This window comes from Chelonia mydas, chromosome 3 (genome assembly GCF_015237465.2).
Source record: "Chelonia mydas isolate rCheMyd1 chromosome 3, rCheMyd1.pri.v2, whole genome shotgun sequence".
NCBI classification, from domain to species: Eukaryota; Metazoa; Chordata; order Testudines; family Cheloniidae; genus Chelonia; species Chelonia mydas.
The window spans coordinates 100,978,382-100,998,574 of NC_057851.1; the positions used below are offsets into that span (position 1 = coordinate 100,978,382).

A 20,193-nucleotide genomic window follows, 5' to 3' on the forward strand; every position below is an offset into this window, starting at 1 on the left:
CACATACATTGAGAATTAAGAGATCCTTGACTTTAAAAAATGAACAATGCCTTCAATCAAAGATGATAATATGGAGGAGGAAAGGTCTTCAAACCACTTCCTTTTTCCTGTCAGCATCACTTTTGTCTTGCCTCTATTCAGTTTCAGGCAGCTGCTCTGCATCTAGATTCTTCATCTCCCCTTGGCATTTGAAAACTCTGAGTTGGTGGTGGCTACATCTCATGCAATGGTGGCGTATAACTGGGTATCGTCTGCACATTGTTGACATTTCAGACAACAAACCAGCTAACCACATGGTTTTACACAGATGACTGAGATGGTAGCATGACTGATCTGTGGGATTTCTCAAGTGATGATTCAAAGAAAGAATAATTGCCCACCACAACCTGCTGGGTGAGGCCTAACAGGAAGGACTCAATATATACTAGGTAATTTCAGTGCATCCCTACAGCCTCTTTGGCAATCAAGTATGCTGAATGCTTCAAGAAGTCTATCAGGACTTGTTTCCCCAGTCTGTATACTGGAGGAAGTCATCTGTCACAGCAACAAGTGCTGTTTCCAAACCATGCCCTACTCTGAACCCTGATCTAGTTGGATCCAGGCACCTTGGCAACAATTGCCCATCTATACTGGAAGAAGCACAGGAGACACTGGATGTGGTTTAATTAGGCCACAACTTTATTCTTAAATGTCTGGGAGTACCCAGCAGATAAAATTGTATAGTGCAGGTAATTCCATAATCATTTCAATATATACCCCGGGACTTCCATCAGCACTCCCTCTTACCCATCCAACCCGCTGCTGAGATATCACCATCCCCCTCCTCGAACGAGGGTGGAGGGGAGCCTACAAAGGAGGAGGGAGCTGGCTCCCTAAGATACCGGTTATAGGAGCCCTGAATCTCTGTTTCCTCTCCTTTAAAAAATACCACCTTTAAATACTTTACAATCCATTTTATCTGATTACTGTATCCCTTCCCTATGGAGTACCTGCACTGGACACGTGCCATAAGGAGGCACCAGCAATTAGCTTGGCTGCCTCCCCACCATACCTAGCAGGGTTCCCAGACATATCCTAACACCTCCTTTAAAATCGGCCAAAAACATGTTAGCTCCCAAGTCTGAGACGTGGGCCCCATACATCCTGGCTTTTCCTGCACTGACATGGACCTATATAATCCCTCCTCTCTGCCGGTCACCTGGTGGGGATGGGTCAGAGTGCCCATCCTGACCTGGTCTGCAGCTGCCTCAAAGTCACCTCCTGACTCTCTAGCCCATAAAGGGGCAGACACCTTTTTTCCAACAAGCCAGACAACAGCCCGCACTGCTTCATGTGCAGTGAGGTCATTCTAGCCTTTCCTATTAGCTATACAAATCAACTCTCTAGTCTGTTCAAACCATCAACTTTACCAGATCTAGCCTTGGTGCAATTTCCATACAGAAGTGGCTTATAGCCATGGACATTTTTTAAAATATTATTCACACACATTTACTCTACCGTTGCAGTATTCTAAAATTTTATATTTTACAAATGTAAAAAAAAAAAGCACTTACCCCCTGGCACCTGTTCCATGAATATCTTAATAAAACTATTCTCACTAAGGGAACCTAAGTACTGCACAATGTTCTTGTGCTTGAGGTGCTTATGCAGAGCGATTTCTTCATGTAAAGGCTGGGAATACCTGGAAGTAAAGGAAATGTTCATTTCATAAAAAGCTGGATATTGTATCACACTGTCCATCAAAATTCACGAGACCTCGTGAAACATGTACATTGAAATGTTGTACACAATGCTACAATACACGTTACTAAGAACATTTATGATTGTATATACCGAAAAATAAATTGGCACAATAAAGGCAGTCACCCAGAGTTTGTGGAGAAAGCAAGTATGCTCCAAACTAAGTCAGCCAGAATGAGCAGTTGGGCAAAAAGCTCAATGCCCAAATATATCAACTAGTCCATCTGCAATAAAAATTCAAGCGTATGTTCTTAGATTGATAGTCTAATTTAGATGAGAACCTTGCTAAGTAGGAGGCTTATTTGAAATGTCAGCTCTGGATATTTATCACAGCCAGGGAACAGCATATTCTCTTCATAGAGAGGTGCGCACTAGAGCTGGTCGGGACATGCTCACCAAAATGTAATTTTGTCAAAGCCAAAATGTTTCACAGAATGATATCAGTTTTAATGATATTTTCATTGGGAAGATTTGAGGTCCAGGATTCACTGGTCACTTCTCATCCAAGGGAAACAGAGACCTGAACTGAAAATTTGAACTTTTCCCTCCAAAAACAGCTTGTGTGACAAAATTCTGCTTCACAAAAACATTCCAACCGGTTTGTTTTCATTCCAATGCAAAACAAAAACAAATTTCAAAACCTTGAAAGTTGCTGTGAAACAGAATGGTCATCCTTCAGGCAGGGCTAGTGCTCACTTTCCAATCCTATCAGATTGTCTGTCTGATTTCCTGTTTTCTCTGGTGGAGCTGAGAAAGTATATAGGAGTGCCAACTTCCATTAGGCATTAAAATATATGTCCAGATTTTCAAAAGAGCTCAACAAGTCAGACACTGACCTCTTTTGAAATATTGAGAATTTTTGGTAATCTAGAGTTTACTCAGGTGCCTAATGGATGTTAAGGCTTTCTGAAAATCTGACCCCAAATTCTGGGTACTGAGCACTTAAAAATCTTCTCCCAAATGTGAGTTGTGGACATTGTGAGTACTGAATTGGTATTTTGTCTGTTACAAAACCTAGCTTTATAGAGATGGATAGATTTTTCAAGATCAGAAGGATTTTTAAAAAATCATTGCTCTAGGTAGGATTAATTTTGTTCCTATCAACCTTGGCAATCTTCTTTAAGATAGAGTGATTTGCCATTTTCATTAAGTTTTTGAAAAATCAATTTTAGTTACAGCTTTTGGTAATTTTTTTTAACATAACTATGAGGTGTGTCTGGGTGTTACTACTTATATCGATTTCTTCTGGTCACATGGGAAAATGCTGTTTTTTAAAGAAGACAAATTTGCAATACATGGCTTATTTTTTGAGCACAACAGCACATCAGAACCCGGTGATTAATATAACTTTTAAGAGTCTAAATAATTCAACAATTTAATACAGTGGGCTCCATTAAAAATTTGACTTTTATTGCATGGCAGCATTTAGGCTTGCTCTGATCTTTACCACATTATTTGTGGAATTTCCCATATTTAGAATAGAAAATATTGCAAACACCACAATGAACGTAATTATTCTTGATGGTAAGTATCCAGTTTTTAAATGGCACCCATTGCACGTAATTTACAATTTAAATACAGAAGAAATTTCACAGCACAAACTGAATCTGAATGAAAGAGGGTATGTAATAATTGTATTTTTCAAACCGTTTATTCCAGCTTTTATGTAGGCTTCACTACAAATTATGTGTAAACAAAAACTGAAATGCATCTCAGGCTCAACATCTTAAAGAACTCTACAAGTAACTAATATCAGAGTGTTCTATTGTGGTTAATTATAGTTGTTGGCTTCATTCAGTATGCCAGGATGTACTTAAAAAGGTGGAGCTGATCAGGAAATGTTAGGAGGAGTCCAGCACAAATGAGATGCTGAATATCAGCAACATCTTTATTAGGAATATAAGAAACATATATATGACTAGTTCCAAAAAATGAAGAGTAACAACATAATGTAGAACACCACCCCATGAGATAGGGAAGAATTATTATCTCCATTTTACAGATGGAGAACTGAGGCACACAGAGGCTAATTGATTTGTCAACAGTCAGACAGGAAATCTGCAGTGGAGTGGGGACTTGAACTCAGGTCACTAAAGTCCTGAGCTAGTGAGTACCCTTACCACTTGACCATCCTTCTGCTCTAACAGGGGAATTTATTGAGTTTGAGATTATAAGGGGGCTGGCAATACTGAAAAGTATAGATATAGAGGCAGGTTGCATGGCCTTGATGGAAAAGGCTTCAGAAAGTTTAAATAGATTTTAAACCCAGAAGGGACCATTAGATTATCTAGTCTGACCTCATGAATACCACAGGCCATGAATTTCCTGCAGTTACCCCTCAAGTGAGCCCAATCACTTGTGTTTTGCTAAAGCGTAGCCTCTAGAAAGGCATCCAGTCTTGCTGTGAAGGTATCAAGAGATGGAGAATCCATAACTTTCCCCTATTTGGTAGTTTGTTCCAATGGTTAATCACCCTCACTGTTATTTCTGTATTTCTAATTTTAATTTGTTTGATTTAAATTTCCAGACACTGCTTCTTGCTATGCTCTTCTCTGCTACATGAAAGAGCCCTTTAATTCTTGGTTTTTTCTCCCTGAAAAGAGATTGTATACCGTCATGAAGTCACCTCTCCAAGTCTGAGAGGTGCAGTTAATGTGACACTATTATTAGTCCAAACCACGGCCCCTGAGATCAACAGGTGTCTTCCATGCTGAAGTGTAGTCAGGTCCTTCCATAGCATCCTCTTCCCCCTACTTGACCCCTACAGAGCCCTCTAAGCACAGTCTAGAGTTCATGCGGTGGGGAGGTACTTGGGTCAGGATAAGAAGGAATACACAAGGAATACTCCCTTCAACTCCCCCAGATCTTACACAGGAGAGTTAATACATCCACAGTCCTTATTCACTTTCTTTCCATTTACTCTCAGGAACTTCAATGGGCAGGTGACAGATTCCTGATCGCACGGCTCCAAAAGAGTGGTGGGATAAGGTCAGAGCTGGTGCAGTGGTGGGGTAAGGGCAGAGCTGGTGCAGTGGTGGGGTAAGGAGTGGTGGGTAAGGGCAGTGGGGTGGGTGGGGCAAGTGGTGTGGTGCGGTAAGGGCAGAGCTGGTGGTGTGGGAGTGGTGGGGTAAGGGCAGAGCTGGTGCAGCAGAGTACAGGACCTCCATGTGTGTGGCCCTAGCCTCCCAGAGATCCCAAAAATTTGCCATGGAAGCCTAAGTGGAAGAAACCTTCTGATCTTTTTGTGCAGCAGGAGACAATCTATGCCATTGTTAGCCTCATATTAAACTAGGCCAATAATACATAGTTCTGATTGGAGCTGCAAGCGGTGCCTTTCCTCCCCACAACTCTTATTCTGAGATGGCCACATTCCCAACTGCTATTACCACTCATTATTTTTCACAGCTTTGGAGACTGTTTCTTACAGAGCTGGAAAATGTACAGGAAAACCAGAGAGATGGATAATTTATCAGCAGCTTTTCAGGAAAGGGCTTCATTAACCAGCAAAGTGACCAATCGTACTTCAGGACAGAAGTATATAAACACAGCATTTGGATTAGACAAAATTACTGTACCTGCTATCTCTTTCTGGGATTTCTTTAATGGCAATCCTAACTTGATTGCTCAGATCTCGTCCTGCATAAACTATGCCGTAAGTTCCTTTCCCCAAAATGACTCTCTCACCATTTTCATCATATTCGTAGTCATACTGCAAAACAAACAGCATGAAATGAAAGGATATGAACCAGGTTTTTTACCTGCATAACATAAACCATGTAAATATTTCTTCCTATAATAAATGTACTTCTGTTGTTGGGTATCATAAAAAAAAACTAACTACAGACAGAGGGCACTGCACACCAAAATAAAAAATGGAGCTTACCTGTAAAAGGAGGTTCTTCAAGATGTGTGGTCCCTATCTGTATTCCACACTTGGGTATGCATGCGCACCATGCACCTGAGATCAGAGACTTGTTGCAAGCAGTGGCTGTTGGGGTCTGCAACTGTGGAGTTGCTTCCCTCGTGCTCTGATCTGAGGGTATAAGAGGCAGCAAGGACCAATGCCTCTCCACTTCCTCTTTTTACCATGAATCAGAGAGGATCTGAAGCAGAGGGGAAGGAGAGTAGGTAGTGTAATACAGAGAGGGACCATACATCTTGAAGAACCTCCAGTTACAGGTAAATAACCTCCATTTCTTTGAGTGCTGGTCCCTCTGCATGTTCCACATGTGGGTGATTGACAAGCAGTATTTAAACAGGAGGAGGATGCGAGGATGCAGTTTGTACAGATGCCTTAATACTGCCGTCCCAACAGCTACATCTACAGAAGAAGCCTGACTAAGGCTTAATGCTTCATAAAGGTGTGGGTAGAGCTCCAGGCAGCAGCCTTACAAATGTCCAGTATACATACTTGTCAAAGAGATGCTGTTGAGGTTGCTTGTGCTCTGGTGGAATGGGCCCTCACTCCATCCAGGGGAGGTACGCTTGCCAACTTATAACAGAGAATGCTAAAAACTATGTACACACACGCGCGCGCGCTCTGTCTCTCTCATATTTTTACAGGTTTTTTACAAGAACATCACCACTTTGGATACAGAGAATATTGACTCAGACCATGCAGTGGTCAGAAGGAACTGGAGAGACATCTGTCTGCACAACCTCTTATATGTGCATGAGGGAATCAGAGCATGAGGAAATCAACTTTGCAGGCATGGACCAACAGACATTACTTGCTACAAATGTCAAGCACATATGTACCCACTTGTGGAATACACATGGGGACCAGCACTCAAAGAACAACTTCAGCTTCTGCATGGAACACAGACACTGCTGCCACAAACTCATGTTGTACCAGTTGCTCTCCTGATCTAACCACGTTTTCCAAATACAGTGGAATCTCTATTTTAGACTCTCCAAATTAGCCAGAACTGTGCATTAACAGAGGTCAGGTGAGATTGGGCTGACCAAAGTTCCACTCTTCCTGAGTTTAGATTAATAGATGCATAGATTTTTAAGGCCAGATGGGACTATTAGATCATCTAATCAGACCTCCTGCATAACAGAGGCCATATACTTTAACGCAATTACTCCTGTATTGAGCCCTATAACTTTGCTTGGATAAAGTATATTTTCCAGAAAGGCATCCAGCCTTGATCTGAAGATATCAAGAGATGAAGAATCTACCACTTCCCTTGGTAGTTTCTTACAATGATTTCCCACTCTCCCTGCTATTAAATTGTGCCTTATTTCTAATTTGAATTTGTCTGGCTTTAACGTCCAGCCACTGGGTCCTGCGGTGCTATATCTCATATGAGAAGAAATTTGAAGAATATTTTGTTTCTAAACGTTAGGGGAAAGATTTGAAAAAGCACTCAGTGTCGGCCTAATTAATCCCACTGCAGTCAATGGTAAAACACCTCGTAAATTAAAAATCCTACCCTAGAGGCCTAAAGTTCTCAATAAATTGAAAAATATCAAGTGTGACGTTGTCCTTACCTCTACAGAATCTCCATCACAGTCCCCTTCCTCTGTGTTTTTCCCTATTTCTTCAGTGATACTATTCACCATATCAAAAAACCTGTAAAATACATCCAGGTAAAGACTAGATAGTTACATCAGAATGAATCCTAAAGTGAAAAAAATGATCAAACAGAACCTTTAAGTGTAAAGAATATTAAACCAGAACAGCTCAGTTAGGGAGATCGGGTGGAGGGAGAAAAAAATCACTGCTCTTCTTGAAGTGGAAAGTTAACATCTAAAGATAGGTAGGTAGGTGTGTGTGTGTGAGAAATATACATGTAAAGTGTCTAGAAGATAACATTATATCTAAAAGTCAGGGGTGAGGGTCTCAAGGCATTTCTTGTTTAACAGCAATGCTACACAGCAGTTTAGAGTGTAAAATACAGAAGAAGAATACTGCATTCATTTGAAACTGCAGGGAAACTGTACCTTTTTTATGCCAGGAAAGCAACTGAAGCATCAAGCATAATGGAAAGGTTCTAAAAGCCCTGGACCCAGGAGGAGGAGAATTCTCCTGCTGAGGGAAGGGTGCTGCAGACTGTCTTTTGAGGACCCTTTGCATGCAAAGGTAGTGTACAGGGCATGTTAGGGGCAGGTTTGTGAGGTGTCTGGAGCCATAATGTGTAGTCTGCAGAGATTCTAGACAGTGCTGCTGTCCATAGGCAGCCAGATACAGTAACTCAGGCAGCCCCCCAGAGCTGTCTAAATTACTCCTGGTCCACTCCAGCCCCTGGAGCAGCCCAGAATCGAGAGGGTGGAAAGGTGCCTTAAAACCACCTTAGCCTCCTTGCTCCTCAGCAATGAGCACAGCGCCGTGCCTCTCAGAAGTACACACACAATCCAACTCCATGTATTTTAAACACAAGCAGGATTAGCAGTAATGTAAAGAACTCATAATGTGCTTCTTTGTAATCAGAAATGGAACTATAGCTACAGGGAAAGCAACCGTAGATCCTGATCTTGCAAAGCACATAAGCACGTGTAAGTTTAAGCACAAGTGTCCCCATTGACTTCAATAGGCTTACTTATATGCTTATGTACTTTGCTGGACTGGGGCTTGGTTAACTCATGAATTAAGCTTTAAATATTTACATCAGGAATAACAGATCCCATAGGACTGGACCATGGTATACACACGTAAAGTTTGTTTAAAACATTAACGTAAGTGTGGGCCCAACCCTTTAAAGTACTGAGCACCTCCCGGGAGATGCTGAAATGCCCATAATTTACGTTTAGGTATTGAGAGTTGAGGATGCTCAGCAGCTCACTGGCACCATCCCAAAGTAGGCAACACTAGTCTAGTACAGGTCTGCATTCAGAAATCATCATCTAAGTTAAGATTGTTTGGCAAAATAGTGACCAATACATACCTCTTGCAATGCAGTTCTGTGCAGAAATAGATTTGAAAGTCATCTGAGTTATGCAGTACATAAAGAAAACAGCATCGCTCCTCAAACTTTGAAATACTGAAAGAACAGCCAAAGTAAATGCAGGTTACTGAACTGGTGGCCCCAAGTCTCAGGGCACTGTAGGAAAGTACTAGATTAAATCTTGTTATATACCATTATAGATCATTTTATTATGAAGTTATAGTCTAACATGCTCGCCCACCATCTCAAATGCGATCTCTGCTGCTTGGAGCCCTGCATTGCCCCCCACCATTGCATACACTCCTCAGGAGGGCATCAGAAGAGTGATGGGAGTAAGGACCTAATCCAAAATCCATTTATATCAATAGAAAAAATCCCATTGAGTTTAATGGTCTTTCAATGACTCCCTTAAACTCATTCACCCTGTAGCCACCACTGCCGCTGTCCAGGTGGATCACCCTTCCAGTATCAGAGAGTCGAGAAGGTTTAAATTTGCCTTCCCTTGAAGCCGCTGCTGCTACTCGTTACCATCCATGCATCCATCCACACTCTCCTTGGGCTACATCAGTGGCAACAGAATTTTTAAAAACTTCCCCTCCTTGAACCTTTATTTTTGGAACACAGTAGTGGCTTTTCCTTTTATAACCAGCCACAGTTCAGCCCACCATGGGCAAGATTCCTGTGGAGGTTACTGTAATTGACATTTCTGTGTTGTACAACACAGTATTCCGTAAATAGTGTCTTCCTGTGCAATAATGAGCATCCCTTTCCCACCCACCCCCATTTCTTTATCACCTAATCTAGTTTTGTTTTTATTTTCGATGTCAGCAGAACAAAGAGAGGGAAGGAATAGAGAAGGACTGGATGGATTCATACTACAGAAATTTCTAAAGTGGTAGGAGGGCGGCCTCTTGTCCAGTAATCCTTTCTCAATCCCAGTTAACTGAGCTCTTGTAAAGCTGTTCACTCATCTGAAAATATTTTCCCCTTCTCTGAGCTCCTTGAAGAGCATCCTACTTGAAGCAGTTCATTCTGTAATTTGTGCCCTTGAGTTGCACTCTGACATTCAAGTATAAACTTGATTCAGTGGAATTTTGTAGAATTAATATATTAGAAAAGGAGGATGGATGAAGATTTTATGAGAAAAACTGGATAATAAAGATACAAGATTTGCAAGACCAAGGCACATGTAACAAGTCCCCTCATTGGTTCATTCTTAAAAGATACTGGGTGAAATCCTGCTTCCGCTTAAGTCAATGTGGGTTTTGCCAATGACTTCAATGGGGCAGTCAAGATTTCACTTATAGTCTTACTCCACTGCAAACAGAAACAAAAGGAGAATAGTATTTATTCTTGCAATGTGAGAATTTAGGGCCACCAAAAGATATGAGGAAAGGACTCAAATACTGTGATGATGGGGGTTATGGAAGTATCTGAGTACATACAGACTTGACTCATATTTTTCTTTAGTTTTAGGAAAAATACTGATACAGAAGTTTGAAACATCACTAAATGTTTTGAAGTTAACACTACTTTGTAAATCTCTGATTCATACAACTTCTCCTAATATAGTAGAAGCCGTCATTGTCACTTTTAGATCTGAGGGTACCTTGGGATCTTAAATATTCTCTTTGAATAATGCGCATTTTACAAAAGCTACTTAGTAGAAGGACAGATGATTTTATAAATCAGAATGTTTGTCTGTGGGTATTGTTATTAGTACTGCAGTAGAGCCCAAAAAGTGCTAGGTAATGTACAAATCTAGGAAGAGACAGTCCCTGCCCCAAGTAGTTTATAATTTTGACACCAATTCAGCAGGGCACTTGAGCACATGAGTAAACTTAAGCATCTGAGAAATCCCACTGATATTAATGGAATGACACATGAGCTTAAAGTTCCACATGTTTTTAAGTATTTTCCTTAACTGGGACCCTAATTAGTGTGTATATTCTTTTGAATGATGTTAAGGCTGTTTTAACTGCCCCACTGGAGGGATAAAGATGATCTGCTTAGGGATATACAGATATTTTCGAAGATTCTCTTTCAAGATTTCTTCCTGAACTTCACTTAACTTCTATGGATTTTAACTGCTTTAGACCATAAGCTACATTTCCTTAGACCACAGTAACTAAGATAATTTAGAAATTTTGGGGGAATCTTTCCCCTGTAGAGATCAAAAATGAAACATCAATAGTTATAGACTCAGATGTTTTTCCCTTGTACTAAGAATGAGATGATGATAGTAACACATTTTTTAATCTGATGAACTGTTTCCATATGCTCACTTAATATAAGAGATGCTTCATAAACCATAAAATCTAACAAGTCAAATATCCGAGTCAGCCTGTTAGTGCGAAACATTAAAGAAGTGTCTGATTAAAGGGTTCAATAACCTTCTATTCATTCAGCCTTGATTTCTTGAAGATCTGTAGAAAAACTGTTACTTTGAGTAAATCTGATTATAAATGTGATCTACTTAGTAAGCACAAGAGTCTTGTGGCATCTTACAGACTAACAGACATATTGGAGCATAAGCTTTCGTGGGTGAATACCCGCTTCATCAGATGCATGTAGTGGAAATTTCCAGAGGCAGGTATAAATATGCAAGCAAGAATCAGGCTAGGGATAATGAGGTTAGTTCAATCAAGGAGGATGAGGCCCTCTTCTAGCAGTTGAGGTGTGAACACCAAGAGAGGTGTTGGCTAGCCATCCACAGTCTTTGTTTAATCCTGAGCTGATGGTGTCAAATTTGCAAATGAACTGAAGCTCAGCAGTTTCTCTTTGAAGTCTGGTCCTGAAGTTTTTTTGCTGCAGGATGGGTACCTTTAAATCTGCTATTGTGTGTCCAGGGAGATTGAAGTGTTCTCCTACAGGTTTTTGTATGTTGCCATTCCTAATATCTGATTTGTGTCCCTTTATCCTTCTATGCAGGGACTGTCCAGTTTGGCCAATGTACATAGCAGAGGGGCATTGCTGGCACATGATGGCGTATATTACATTGGTGGACGTGCAGGTGAATGAACCGGTGATAGTATGGCTGACCTGGTTAGGTCCTGTGATGGTGTCGCTGTTTTAGATATGAGGGCAGAGTTGGCATCGAGGTTTGTTGCATGGATTGGTTCCTGAGTTATAGTTACTATGGTGTGGTGTGCTGTTGCTAGTGAGAATATGCTTCAGGTTGGTGGGTTGTCTGTGGGCGAGGACTGGCCTGCTTCCCAAGGCCTGTGAAAGCGAGGGATCATTGTCCAGGATGGGTTGTAGATCACTGATGATGCATTGGAGAGGTTTTAGCTGAGGACTGTATGTGATGGCCAGTGGAGTTCTGCTGGTTTCTTTCTTGGGCTTGTCTTGCAGCAGGAGGCTTCTGGGTACATGTCTGGCTCTGTTGATCCATTTCCTTATTTCCTCGTGCGGGTATCGTAGTTTTGAGAATGCCTGAAGATCTTGTAGGTGTTGGTCTCTGTCTGAGGGGTTGGAGCAAATGCGGTTGTACCTCAGCGCTAGGCTGTAGACAATGGATTGTGTGGTGTGTCTGGGATGGAAGCTGGACATATCCATGGTGGCTAGGATGGTGTTTTCCAGAGGCTCTCTACATAAACATCCCACACACAGATGGAATACAAGCTGTCAGGAACAGTATCCCTGATGATGCCACAGCACAACTGGTTGCTGAGCTCTGTAACTTTATCCTCACGCACAATTATTTCAAATTTGGTGACAATATATACCTCCAGACTAGTGGTACCGCTGTGGGCACCCGCATGGCCCCACAATATGCCAACATTTTATGGCTGATCTAGACTAACACGGCTACCCCTCTGATACTTAGAAAGCACAGAAAATCCTGGACTAAGGCTTTCACAGACATTCGCCCAGGTACACATGACCAGTGCAATACTTTCCTCCCACTCCACAGTAAGCCCCCATTTGGAACTCTATAGCTGCAGAGGACAGTTGAGCAGCGGGTCCTCTGCAACTCTTGTGAATGGCAGTAGCTGTTCATAGGTTGCCACAGAGAGCTGCAGTGGGGTGGAGCAATTGGGATCCCCAACAATGCAGAGGAGCTAGAGCCTCAACTGCTCTACATGCTGAAGTAGCACCACAGGGAGAAGGCTGCACTGTAGCGCCTTGTCATACCCTTAGGTTGGTGTGTGGGTTTCATCATCCCAACACCTGTCCATTCAACTGTATAACACCATTTTACTTGGCCTTTACCCAGGTGAAATGAATTTCTTGCAGACTGCAGAGAAGCCAGTGTGTAGGTCACTAGTAAACCTTCGCTTCCCATTTGTGTGTGGGTAGATAGGAGGGTTAGAGTGAGGTGGTGCACCTACAAGGGTGGCATATTTAGAAATATTAATGTCTTTATAAATGAGTACGGGGTGTTTTTAAATTATTTGTGTGCTTAGTTCCAAAAATGACAAAACATTCAAGTTTGCAGCGTTGCTGTAGCCACGCTGGCCACAGGATAAGAGAGAGACTAGATAGGGGAGGGGAGGTCCAATAAAAGATATTACCTCACAAAACATGCAAGCACATTTACTATGACCCTGTAGCTAAATCCTGTATGCACCCAACACTCCCACTGAAGTCAATGCACAGGGGATGCACGATCAGGCACCATGACAGTTGCTTATTAATAGTTCTTTATGAGATAGCATATAGAGCAGTTAATCAGTAGATTATGCAGAAACTGTGGAGAAGAAATTTCAAGTGAATAGATTTTACTTATTTGCTAAGAGTGAAAACTTCCAATACTATAATTTTTTAAAAATTCTATTGATAGGATGCCAAGTACAAAGCAACTTAATCAGTAAAAACAAGAGCTGGGTCTGAACCAGAACAAGAAAATTTGAAAATTCTTTAAAAATAAGTAAGGGCCTTCATTTTCAGTTTTTACCCATTTTACCTCCAAAATTCCCAAGTTTTACAAAAGCCATTATTCTGATTTTACTGATTTCACTGGAATTTTGGAAATGCCGGAATTCCCCGGACCCAGGTCCCTGCTCCAGAAGGAGAGGTGGTGGCTTGGTAACCTGGTCCGTCAGCTGCCACTATCCCTAGATACAAGGAAAAGTCATTGATGAGACTTAAGATGACTGAGAAGTCCAGTTCATGCTCTACAGGTATTTTCACATGTGACAGTGGTTGCCTGGAGAGAGCACAACTGCTGATGGGGATGCTCTACCTTTCCTTCCCCCTCTGCCATTTCTCAGACTCTTGAGCAAGGCAATTCTCTTCAAAACGGACTGAGGCTTGATGTATGATGGATGCCATTGCAGTCTATTGCCAGACAGGTCTTCCCAATTTGTGGGGTCAATGCCTCCCTTCTTAAGATATACTTTCAGCATTGTAGCATTTCCTCTGTCCCCTGCAGGTCCTACCACCATGACTAAGTTGAGAAAAGAGGAGTTGCTTCAGAAGAGGAGTATCAGCCATCCACACACAATGACTAGCCCAGCAAAGTTGATGTTTCATAATCTTCACCTCAACACTGGTGATGTGAGCTGCAGAGAGACCGCTGGCATTGGCATGACAGTCTTCCCATCCGATATGGAGAATATTTCTAAGGCAGCACAGTTTGAACCACTTCAGACACTTAAGATGGCTGCGGTACGTCACCCATATCTCGCACTCATAAAGAAGAGTCGGGATGACTACTGCTCTGTAGACAAGGATCTTAGTTTCCATCTGCAGATCTCTGTCAATAAAGACATGATGGAGCTACTTTCCAAAGGATACTCTGGCACAATGGATCCTATATTCAATCTCCAAGGTAAAGGTACTGGCTCAACAATTTGTGGGAGAAGGGGGCCATCTTGTGCTGGGACAGACCGGTAGAGCACCCTTATTGTTCCCAATGTTGAGGGAAAGTCCCAGCTTTGATAGGCGCCTGAGAAGAGATCTAGGGTGGATTGCAAATCCGCCTCAGTGTGCGTGAGGATATCACGGTCATCAGCATACTGAATGTTGGTAATAACAGTCCTGGTGACTTTAGTTGTAGAATGAAGACACTACAGGTTGAAGAGCTGGCCATCCATGAGATACTCAATCCCAATTCCAGAAGTAAAGCAGTCATGAATAAGAATCAAGATTAATGCAAGACAGATGGAAAAAAAGGTTAAGGCAATAACACAGCCCTACTTAACACCAGTACAGATAGTGAATGGGTCCGTCTCCAAGCCATTACAGAGGACGGTGGTGGTCATCCCATCATGAGGCAGCCCGAGAACACGCTTCATCAGGGTGCTGGAACAATTTGCATAGGGAGGGTGCTGATAACACAGGTTTTCATGCCATGCTCATCAGATACCTAACATCTGTATCTATATTAGGAGGAACCAGAATAGAAATCCAAACACCCTTACAATTTGGGAGTTTTCAGACTCAGATATACGTCCAAACTTTGAGTCAGGTTAAGGCAGCAGCAAATTATCCCCCTCTCCTACCTGGAGCCAGGGGGAAATAGGGAAGGAATTGTGCCTCAGTGCGGTCTCTCAAAGGCACACTGCCTCCTGGGCCTACTCCTAGGTGCTCAGGACTGTGTCTCAGACACAACTGAGCACTCAGTGACTTGGGCTCATCTTTACTGTATAAAATAGAGGCTGTTATTCTTTTTTTTATTGTAAATGTTAAGCATTTATTGGATTGCATTTGTTCTTACAGCTTACATTGACCTCAGCTATTTAAAATGCAGCTGTGTGCCACATGCAGAATAGCGCTTCTTTGGATAACTGGCATAACTGACACAACATGCATAGAGAGACAAGATGGGTGAGGTAATGTCTTTTATTGGACCAACCAAAGTGCATAGAGGGGCTCGCCACATTTTAAAGGATTTTGATGACTGAATGTAATTTCTGGTCCAATTCAGTAATCAATGTGTGTGTGTGGGGGGGGGGTGTAAAAAAGGATATATGATACAGGCTGAGTAATTTATTAGTGCACAACCCACTAACTGAGTTTATGCTCAAGCAAAACCAATTACCAAAGGTACAGTGTGTGATTCAGCACCATGTTTACAAAGTTACATACATTTTTTTTTATTCCTTCTCAATTTTTAAGGGATGAACTCTATTACTCGTAAGAAGAAGAGGCTGATTATGTTGGCTGCTGCGGAACACATAAAGCAAGTGTCTCCTCAGTCATTTCCCTACATGCTTACCGGAAACATCAGTCAGGCTTCAGTACGAGGTACCTCCCCAGCACTCCTGCTAAAGCGCTGGTTATGTAACACCAATAAATAGTTACTGAGGTCTGTACAGAAAAATGATGTGACCGTTTAAGTCTGGGATCTCTGGCCCTTTGACTACTACGGAGAGCCCCGGCCTTCCCTGCTAGAGCTGTTAATCTCCGTTTCCTAGAGAGCTGTAAGGGATTATATTTCCAGGGTAGAATTTTCAAAGGAGACAAAAGAAGTTGGGATCAGGAGAAGAGCCCCTTTGCGCTAGCTGTACCACAAATATGGCCCCTGACTCAAAGAGTTTCTAATCTAACAAGATTAGCAACAACTGAAAGGAGAGGGTAATGATTATCATAGGTGCTGGAACAATTTGTATAGTGGGGGTGCTGAAAGCCACAGAACCAAACTGTTAACCCTGTATATAATGGAAACCATTTCAAGCCAGGGGGTGCTGCCACACCCCCAACACCCGTAGTTCCAGCACCTATGCCGATTATATACAGATACTTTTATACAAGATGTGCATACAGATTTATTTAGCTTTGTAATTAAACAAACATCGACTTTGCCCAACTGCCCCTCAGCCAAGCTATCGAAGATTGTCTGAGTTCTGTCAGGGCCATGGCAGAAACGGACCTTAGCTCTAGTTGAGGCAGTTTAAAATTTTCCAGACTTTCTTGGACATCTGATAAAATAAACAGACTGGGCTTAAATGATAACAACAGTACTGGAGGCATATAAATAACATTAGTAAACACTAATACATATTTTAGCAGTGCCAAAAAAACCTGCCACCACCATTTGGCAAGAAGTTTACAAATGTTTGAAAATGTATTGTAACAAAAACTGAAACCAGACTGCAGTTTTTTCCCTAAAATAAACTGATCCGCTGTGTCTGTTAGGGTGACCAGATGTCCCGATAAAATCGGGACAGTCCCAATATTTAGTTGTTTGTCCCGCATCCTGACCGATGTACGGTCAGGACGCCATTTGTCCTGATATTTTGCTTCGGCAGCACTCCAGCCTTTTTTTTTTTTTTTTTGCTTGAGATGGCAAAAAACCTAGAGCCGGCCTTGGGGCGGGGATGGGTGAGCCTGTGACTGCCCTCCCAGGTGTCCCGATATTTTGTTCTTGTCATCCGGTCACCCTAGTGTCTGTTGATAGCTAAAAGAGTTATTAGATGCTGGAAAGGCAAAAAGGGTCCATCTGTTTAGGAATTTATTAGAGACATCAGACAATTTTTGTGTCATTTTTAGAAGAGAGGACTGGTTGGATAATTTGATTTTCTTTTTAAAAAAATACACTTAAAAATATGAAAATGGGATGTGACAGATTGCCATGGTACGTGTATGCACAGGAAGAAAGTAAGACAAAAATAAGGAAGTGATCTAAAGCAGTTCAGTGGTACTTTCCTAGATATTAACATGCGCAAATTAAAACCTGGATCTTTCAAATAGTTCTGCACGTGTTTAACTTCATGCACACGAGTACACTCTATGGCCAGATTCTGCAGCAGTTCAGTGATGCTGAGGGGGCAGAATCTGGACATGAATGACCACCGGAGAATCCCACATGCAGAAGGGAGCTTTTTGCTGAAGTAAAGCCAACAAAACTGGCAGAGCTGGTTTCTGTGCCAGCCATTTTCCGCTCCCTATTTAAGGAAGCATGCTGAAGAAAAATGTGGACATGCCAGGGCCAGGGGGAAGCAAAGATCCAAAGTTGAATAAAGAGTCCTTAGTGCACATGAGAACGAGGCCCTTTACATTTCCGGGGCAACAGAGTTTACCTGATTTCTTGTTATGAGTCATAGAGTCATGGACTTTAAGGTCAGAAGGGACCATTATGATCGTCTAGTCTGACGTCCTGCACAATGCAGGCCACAGAATCTCACCCACCCACTCCTGTAATAAACCCCTAACCTATGTCTGAGCTACTGAAGTCCTCAAATCATGGTTTAAAGACTTCAAGGTGCAGAGAATCCTCCAGCAAGTGACCCGTGCCCCGCGCTGCCGAGGAAGGCGAAAAACCCCCAGAGCCTCTGCCAATCTGCCCTGGAGGAAAATTCCTTCCCGACCCCAAATATGGCCATCAGCTATACCCTGATCATGTGGGCAAGACTCACCAGCCAGACACCCAGGAAAGAATTCTCTGTAGTAACTCAGATCCCACCCCATCTAACATCCCTTCACAGGCCATTGGGCATATTTACGGCTAATACTCAAAGATCAATTAATTGTCAAAATTAGGCTATCCCACCATACCATCCCCTCCATAAACTTATCAAGCTTAGTCTTGAAGCCAGATATATCTTTTGCCCCCACTGCTCCCCTTGGAAGGCTGTTCCAGAACTTCACTCCTTTGATGGGTAGAAACCTTCGTCTAATTTCAAGTCTAAACTCCCTGATGGCCAGTTTATATCCATTTGTTCTTGTGTCCACATTGGTACTGAGCTTAAATAATTCCTCCCCCTCCCTGGTATTTATCCCTCTGATATATGTATAGAGAGCAATCATATCTACCCTCAGCCTTCTTTTGGTTAGGCTAAACAAGCCAAGCTCTGAAACCTTTCATAAGACAGGTTTTCCATTCCTCGGATCATATATATTTCATTTTTTTAAGTTGTAAATATCAGTAAAACAATCTTTTAAAAATAATATAGGATAACAATTAATTTTCAAAATCACAACATAAAGAAATTATACATTTTAATGACCTAAGTTTTCAATGTAACTAGTTATTTTTGGATGCCCTGAAAGGGGCTTGATACCTATAACCTGGGCATCATCTTTGACTCAGCCCTCTCTCTAGCTCCTCACATCCAGGCTGTCTAAATCTTTCTGATTCTTTCTGCCTCACATCTCTAAGATATGACCTTTCCTTTCCATCCATCCAGCTAAAACTCTCATCCAGTCTCATTATCTTACATTTTGATTACTATCCTTTCTCTGGCCTTAACATATGCAATCTTGCCCCACAGATATCACTCAAAGTGCAAAGATCACTACCCTAGCCTGTTGCTTTGACCTTGGCACCCCTCTTTTTGCATCCGTCCACTGTTTCACCTTCTCTTTTGCATGAAATATAAGCTGCTTGTCTTCACTTGCAAGGCCTTTCATAGTCTATCCCGGTACTGCCTATGATCTCTCATTCGTTACAGAGATGTTGACACCTGCGTCCTATCAGCTAAGGATACCAGCCTCCACTGCCCATTTGTTAAATTTTCAAGGAAGCCTCTTTGTGCTTTCTCCCATGCTGCCCCTCATGCTTGGGAGGAGCTCCCCATAAACGTTCACAAAACTACTGCATTGTCCTCCTTCAAACCTTCTTCAAAACTCTACTGTGCCATGATGCCTACAAAAGAACTTAACAGACAGGCAGCTGGTGTGTGGAGACTACAGCCTACCACAGTTTCATTGTTTCCTTCTGCTCTCCCTGTCTGCATCCACCTGTTATCCCTTGTCTTATACTTTGACTATAAGGTCTTTTAGGCAGGGACCATCTCTTTTGTTACGTGTTTATAGAAAGCCTAACACAATGCGGTCCTGGTGCATGACAGGAACTCCTAGGTGTTATGGTAATGCAAATAATAAGTAAATAAATAAATAATACATTAAAAGTAACCCGTTATTTTAATTCTACTTACAACTTCACTTAAATGTGAATTATGGCACTATTTTAGTCAGCAAAATAATATTTTTTTAAATTAGCAATTTTAATTTTTTTATTTTGTTTTTGTAGGATAGCCATTGCAGGTAGGGTGGCCAGTCAGCAAGTGTGAAAAATCGGGACGGGACGGGGGGGAGAGAGATAGCCACCTATATAAGACAAAGCCCCAAATATCGGGATTGTCCCTATAAAATTGGGACATCTGGTTACCCTAATTGTAGGTGGCCATTTTAGAATCACAAGAAGACATTTCAGGGCTTGTGTTATGTTGGAAATCCCCATGTCTCAGGCAGATGCAAAACTCTCTTAAGTTTTGTCCCCAATGCTCCATCCAAGTCATTGCACTATCCCAACAGACCACTCATCCAGTTACCTTTGTTTGTTTAAGATAATGAAATAAAGGAAGCTTACCTTACTCCCCTGATAGAAGCAGCACTGAAGTTCCACTCATAAATACCTTTCTGTAACATACAGAAAACATGTAAAGATAAAACATAATAATAAAAGTTCCCCTTAATATAAAAGATCCAACAAGTATTATCTTTTACCCTGTAACTGAAGAGGATGAAAGTTTTAGGAATGTTACTCAAAATATTAGCATTTTACACTGTAGCAATTATTCTTTGTGGCATCTTAGCATAATGCCAATAGCATCTTTGAACAATCTTTGCCGAATAGAAATACTGCTCTGGAGCACATTTTAGTAACTAGAAC

At 41.8% G+C, this 20,193-nt stretch overlaps 1 protein-coding gene across 6 annotated transcripts in view; it reads right to left on the bottom strand.

Moving 5' to 3' along the window:
- Positions 1-20,193, bottom strand: part of MAP3K5 (mitogen-activated protein kinase kinase kinase 5) — a 155,092-nt gene that overhangs the window by 27,419 nt on the left and 107,480 nt on the right. For all 6 annotated transcript variants that reach the window (XR_005224718.2, XM_037894853.2, XM_037894854.2 and 3 more), the window contains 5 exons: positions 19,891-19,940; positions 8,631-8,726; positions 7,237-7,318; positions 5,316-5,449; positions 1,554-1,681 (listed from right to left, as the gene is read on the bottom strand). Coding sequence is in view for 5 of the 6 variants with exons in the window: in XM_037894853.2 (XP_037750781.1) it covers positions 1,554-1,681; positions 5,316-5,449; positions 7,237-7,318; positions 8,631-8,726; positions 19,891-19,940 (490 nt within the window). In the remaining variant the exon portion in view is untranslated. The remainder of the gene's footprint in view (positions 1-1,553; positions 1,682-5,315; positions 5,450-7,236; positions 7,319-8,630; positions 8,727-19,890; positions 19,941-20,193) is intronic.